General features: G+C 39.4%; 1 protein-coding gene across 7 annotated transcripts in view; it reads left to right on the plus strand.

The window, feature by feature from the left end:
* Positions 1-6,461, plus strand: part of LOC122781652 (mitogen-activated protein kinase kinase kinase kinase 3-like) — a 45,065-nt gene extending 38,604 nt beyond the window's left edge. For all 7 annotated transcript variants that reach the window (XM_044045534.1, XM_044045535.1, XM_044045539.1 and 4 more), the window contains one exon: positions 1,357-6,461. In XM_044045534.1, the coding sequence (XP_043901469.1) occupies positions 1,357-1,444 (88 nt within the window). In that variant the 3' untranslated portion in view covers positions 1,445-6,461. The remainder of the gene's footprint in view (positions 1-1,356) is intronic.
* The last annotated feature ends 116 nt before the right edge of the window (positions 6,462-6,577 follow it).

The following is a 6,577-nucleotide window of genomic DNA, read 5'->3' on the forward strand; positions in this document are numbered from 1 at the left end:
ACTCACTGTACTTCCCATGACTAATGTTAAAGGAGTTCTTCACCGATTTGCATTTAGCTATGTATTACTAGAATAGGGGTTGTATTTTTGGAAAAATGTGCTTCCTAACCTCAGTTTCACCTGAGACGAGAAATATCTTCATTGTTTGTTTTTTTTACGTGCCCACCAGTGACACTAAGTCCGAGGCTTGAAACTACAACACTAATTCCACACTTTTTAGAGCCACTCGTAGGAGGACGGGACCTCAGAATGAATGATGTAACAAAGAATGTTTCTCAACTCAACTGAGGTTGAGAAGCACAATTTTTCCAAAATAAAAACAGCTGTGTTTCTACCTCTTTGGAAAAATTGGATTGATTTACACAGAAAGAAAAATGACTTATATTTATCAAGTTGACGTTGTGTATATTAAATTATAGCCTTGAATAAAATAGGATTTTCTGTTCAGACAGTTACACATTATTATTTGATACAACTTTAACCAGCAGCAGAAAACAACCCATATTGATGACATAATGATCTAATAATCACACATTTAGTCAAGATAAAACCTGCTTATAGATATAAATTGGGCAGATGATTAAATCATTAGGGTAGGTATTGCTCATGATTTTCTTCAAAAATCAAATTCAGTTCCATTTCTGATTTGAGATATTTCAGTTTCTATACCAATTTAGAATTAATGCTGCAAATTGTGCAAAATTTGTGGAAAGTGTGTGGAAATATTCTTGTTGTATTCATAGATAGAAAAGTAAGGAACAAATCTGAAGACTCGACTGTTATCTAAGCTGTAACTCTGAATTGATAATGGATCTCATTCATATGAAAAGCCCTGTAAACTATAAACTACATTTTTTGTGTTTGACTCCTGATGCAAAGTGAAGGCTGCTATTGCTCCATTTTCCAAACTGAAGGCCTGTGGATACTCTGCAAGAACAGAGAAATTTGTTATTTTTCTTGAGGTGGCAAGAACAAGAACAAAGTTAGTTCTGGCATTCAGGACATTTCATACTTCACGATAAACTCAAGTGCAGATCTCCTGGAAAGTCCTCATAGGGAGGCATTTTCGCATTAACCAAGCCCACCTTAAATGTCTCGCCAATCACACAATAGTTGTTGATCACCACACAAAAAAAAAATTGTGTCAAGAACAAGGTGCAAGAAAATAATGATGACATTTTTTTCTCGCAGCCTTGGGAGAGAGGACACAGTCGGTTCTTGCAGAGTATGTACAGGCCTTTACAGACCCTGGCTTTGACAGGGATCCACAGACATAGTTTCCCTTGAAACTAAACTGGATGTAATGTTTGTGTTTTTTGATTGACGTGTGTGTGTGTGTGTGTGTCTGTATTGCAGAGTGGTGGTGCTGGAGAGCCGGCCAACAGACAACCCGACCGCCCACAGCAACCTCTACATCCTGGCAGGCCATGAAAACAGCTACTGAGACACACACACATACATGTACACAACCACACACGTACACATGCACCGTCAACAGCTACACCACTAATGCAAACAAGGGAGCGAGCGGTCGAGAAATCCGCTCAGCCCAAACACACGCTAAACCCCTTTCATCTTCTCACCCGGCCTGCCGGCAGTGTAACTGGAAAATGAGTAGTTCACTGGTGCGGATGTGGATTCCCACTCGCAGAGGTTTAAAACGCACCAGAGTGTTTTCATGTGGATCAGGTCAACATGGTGTAGTAGGACAGCGGGTCGTGGACGAGGGTTCAAACGACCTGCCAGTTCAGTGGTGCGATTATCTGGGGAATCTCTTCTCTGCTTCTTAAGAGTGACTTTAGCCCAGAACTCCAACAGCATCTACACCTTCCCCTGCATACTACACACTGGGAAAACAGCATCCTGCACAGAAGTTTGACTTCAACACTACGTCTACTACTAATTCTTGTACACACATTAGTACTACTGCTACTTTCACTAAAGCTTCACAGAACAGCCATCTTGCACAGAAAATCTCCCCATTTCTCCTTTGTAGTTTTCTCCTCTGTCTCCTCCTCCTCCCCCCTCTTTACCCTTTCCTCCCTTTTTAAACTACACCTTTATTTATTGTGGCATGATGTAACTTTAACAATCAGGATGGCTTTCCTGTTTTATTATTATTGTTTGTTTTTTTTAAAAGGATATAAAAGAGAAAGTTGTCCCAAAACAAATCTCCGCCACCTCCACTAGAATTGAATTTCAGTACCCGCCACCCACCACCACACAAGTGCTTATTTGACCTCTATTTAATTCTTGTAAATATAAATGTGGTATTTTTTTGACAGAGACGAACACTAAAAAGACCGGTCATGTAGATAAGCGTGTGTATAGTTGCTCTGTATAATTGTGGAGGCTAGTAGAGACGGGACAGATGTGGAGGAGAGAGCCGAGGCAGCGGATTCACTTCCTGTTTCTCTGATCATGTGATGAAGTTCAGGAAGTGAGGAGTGCTGTGGTCTCCTCAGGTGGACAGCTCTAGCAGGCTAATATTATTCTAATATTGATCAGAAGCTCAGGATTGGACTGAGCAAACAGGAAGCGGCACTGATTTTCATTTTCATTTTGCATGCATCACCATCGAAAACTTCCTGCTTGTGTGTACCCTAGCAACTGTTGTCAGGGCAGCATCTGTTAATTTAAGTTTCCTGCTTTCAACATCATCTGTTTTTTATTATTATTACGTTTTAATCAAGCTTTTTTTATTGAACCACTGGTGTTAAAAATTTGCACAGAGAGGAGAAAAAAAACGTATTTGACAAGCAAATGTGATGTCATTATATGACCTTGTGTGTATGCACAGTGTGTGTATATATATATTTGTGTTTGTGTGTAGACATAGAATATGCACATACGAGTGCGTCGTGTACAGATCTGGACTTTGAGTGACAGCTGTGTTTCTGCCTCTTGGGCAGGAAAACAAAAGAGGATTGATTTACACAGAAAGAAAAATGACTTCTATTTATCAAGTCCACGTTGTGTATGTTAAATTATAGCCTTGAATAAAATAGGATTTTCTGTTTGATACATTTTTAACCAGCTGCAGAAAACCGCCCATATTGATAACGTAATGATATATTAATCCCATTTTAATCCAGATAAAACCAGCGTATTGATAGAAATCGGGCAAATGAAGGGTGTTGGTTAAATCACTAGGGTACGTAGTGATACTGATACTTCAGTTTCTATACCAATTTTGCTCGGTGATAAAAGAGATTTTCCCAGAATTAATGCTGCAAATTGTACAAAATGTGGATCTCTTTAAACCTGGTGCATCGTTAAAAATATTGTTAAAAACTGACCCTGAAGTAGTTACATTAACACATCATTTATGAAGACCACACAGTGATCAATGGTGAACCTTAAAACCCATACAAGTTTGAAATATCCAGACTAGAAGTGCATCAGACAGCTTCACGTAGTTACTAAGTTGTCCATGGGACGGAGGGTGCTGTGAGTGCAGCTTTTCCCACATTTATGCTCTCAGACAGTTGTGACAGCAAATCGTCTGAAAAGCAGTGCGTGGAAATATTCTTGTTGCCGTTAACTTGCAGTAACGAGAAACCCTGGATTGATAAAGGATCTTGTTCATATGAAAAGCCCCGTAAACTAAGTTTTTTTATTTCTGTGTAACCCTTACATCTGATTCCTGTGACTCATGGCTGTGGCTTTTAAAGGCCAACATCTGAGGGCTCACTCGTGCTACACGCATGTAGCCGTGCACCGTGTGGTTGTGGCATGTCGTGTGTAGCAGAGTCCGCACGTGTGGCAGTACAACACTAACTGGACTCTACAAGCTGTGACACTAGAGGACGAGAAACACTAGTTTAGCACAAAGCTACGACGCCATCTCTGCTCGCGACATAGCATGAGGCTTCATTCATTCATCCAAGTAGAAATGTATTGTTGTTCTTTTGTCACCACGGATACAGACGTGTGAGCCATAGCAACCAGCCAATCAGGTATAAGATCGGCAAGTGAAGGAAAACACAAAACACCATCGCTATAGTAGTTTAAATGTGATAAATAATCGCAGCTGTGGCAACAGTGATTTTCTCTGGTTTTCTCATTACATGTGCAAAAACATGTCTTGTGCTTCATTTTATGCTGGACTCGCCAATGCTGGACTGTAAAGTCACGTTATACGCTGAAGTTTTATAGGTCTATGCTTTTTTTCATTGGTCTGTCGAAGCTGAAGTTTAGAAGAACAGAAGACGTTGTTGCTGGCTGTCACAGAGCCGGTTGTAGAAATGGTGTACCACCGTGTTAGGAGTCGAAGAATGGAGCGGCTTTCTGCTCCTTGTCAGTGATGGAAAACACTCCATCATTCTCCTCCTGAACTGTGTGGATTCAAATTATTTGTCTACTTATAATTAGGGATGGGATGATACCACTTTTTGTGTCCGATACCGGTGTCACAAACTCGAGTATCTACCGAGACAGAGAACTATGAAGCTGTTAACAACACACTTCAAAGACATAATTCTCCAACTGTATGACAAGTATTGTTCTCCCAAAAAGAAGGAATTACAGCCCAAACATGAATCGGCTAAAATGCTTTTGCAGATTCTTTTGTGCATAGTGAAGCATGCAAAATATAGGATTGAATCAGATTTTTATGTCTCTTAACTGTCCGATATCCGATCCAGTGATTTTGACCAGTATCGGACCGATACCGATTCCGATTCACATCCCAACTTATAACCACCCTCGGATTGTTGCTTTGCACCTAGGGAAAAAAAGTAGCTGTCACAGATATTCATCATACATCACATAATGACAACACACCGAACTGTTGTGTAGTGAGTTGGGAGCAGAAACTGTCGTCCTGTACATCAGACTCTATATGCTGTTAGCACTACACCCACACATCAGTCAAATAAATCTGTTTAACTCAACAGACAACGACCAAGTGTTACATAAAAATAGGCATAGTCTCCTGGTTTGAAAACTTAAGCTCAGGAATTGGGATGGTCTCAATTGCTAGTTTCAGGTCTTCCTCAGTTGAACATGAAGTCATTGTTGTAAGTTATGTTCCCATTTAGAGGACAATGCATAATAAAGAAAGGTACCGGTGTGATTGACAGCTGGAATCGTCCAGTAGGAGCCTTGTTGTAGGTGAAAACTAATAATCTCAAGGCTTCACACTGAGGGGCTGCAAGACTATGTCCATTTTTATACACGCCCTGTGGTAAAAAACCAGAAAGAGAACATGTAACCTTAAAAGAAATGGGTAATTCAGTAGCCATTGTTTTGATTTGACTTGAAAGTAAATCACGGCCCCACGTCCTGATGCCAAGTTCCATTTACACAATCAGGTCATCGCCTGCCAATATTTTTATTTTTAGCTGTTCGTTCATCCATAAAAATATTCAAATTCTCTTCATAGTAATTCATTCACATTAGGTCAAATTAATCACTTCCTGTTTTTACGCTCACTTCATTCAGTTCGATCGATCGTCCGCCTTTTTGTTTTAGCAGTGTTTCGTGACCATTTCATTTAATCGATTTAAAAAAACATTCCTTTACATTAAGTCTCTCCTTTATGTCAAAGAACACATAGTTTGTTTATTTTACTTTTTCTTTTTTTTTTAATGCAATGCCAGAATATGTTGTTGAAACCTTTTATGGCCAAATCTAGATGTTAGTCTACCTCGCGATGAGTCCCCGGCGAAGAGTAAAGCTTTGTGTCTGATTCAGTGAGCAGCGGCCGTCAGCTGTGTGTGAGATTAGTGTCAATCAAAAACATGTTGTTCTCGTGAGTCGACGTCAAACGAACAAAAGCTGAGCTCAGATTTTCTTTGGAGCTTTTTCCGTTTCCTTAAATACTCATTCACTTTGAATTGTTTTTGAAATAATGAGATTTTTACCCTAAGGAAAATCTCATGTTCACTGATGTACGTATGTATGTATTGATTTTTTTCTTTTTTCCAGAAGATACAAGCAGTTGATTTTTATTTTATTTTCCTTTGTGGGTTTGGTAATTTTCACATATTGGAATATTGTTCATTCTCACAGAATAACAATAGGTTTCCGTGGGATGCTTTGATGACTCCTAATCCTAATTAAACACAAAATTAATCTCTAATCCTGCTAAGCAAACAAGGCCTTTTATAGTGACTTTTTATGTTTCACACCCTCAGGTACACCTGGGTCAAATCACGTGGCGGTAATTCACAGGGATTCCACGTAGGTGTTTCTCCAAGCAGATTAAAGTAAGCATTAGATATTTGCAGGTTTAAGCCCCCGATAATAAACTAAGACGCGAGTCTCCTCTGTTCTGTCGCTGTTACTTCACCTCTGTCTTTTGTTGTCATAATGCAATGCACATGTTATGAAATGTATATAGTGTAAAATAAAAAATGGGTTTGTTTTACATACTGTATAATTGCCTATATTTTGTTTCAGAAGTGTAACAGATTTATGAGATGACAGGTTAACACATTAAAAAGAAGGAAGTGAAACCAGCCGGCGTTGTGTGCTCATTTCTGACGGCGCTGCAGTGTGTGAGTCGATGCCAAACATAAATAGATGCCAATTAAATTGAAATGTGAAATAACTGGAAGAGGAAAGGAAAGGA

Source organism: Solea senegalensis, linkage group LG15, assembly GCF_019176455.1.
Source record: "Solea senegalensis isolate Sse05_10M linkage group LG15, IFAPA_SoseM_1, whole genome shotgun sequence".
Taxonomy (NCBI): Eukaryota; Metazoa; Chordata; class Actinopteri; order Pleuronectiformes; family Soleidae; genus Solea; species Solea senegalensis.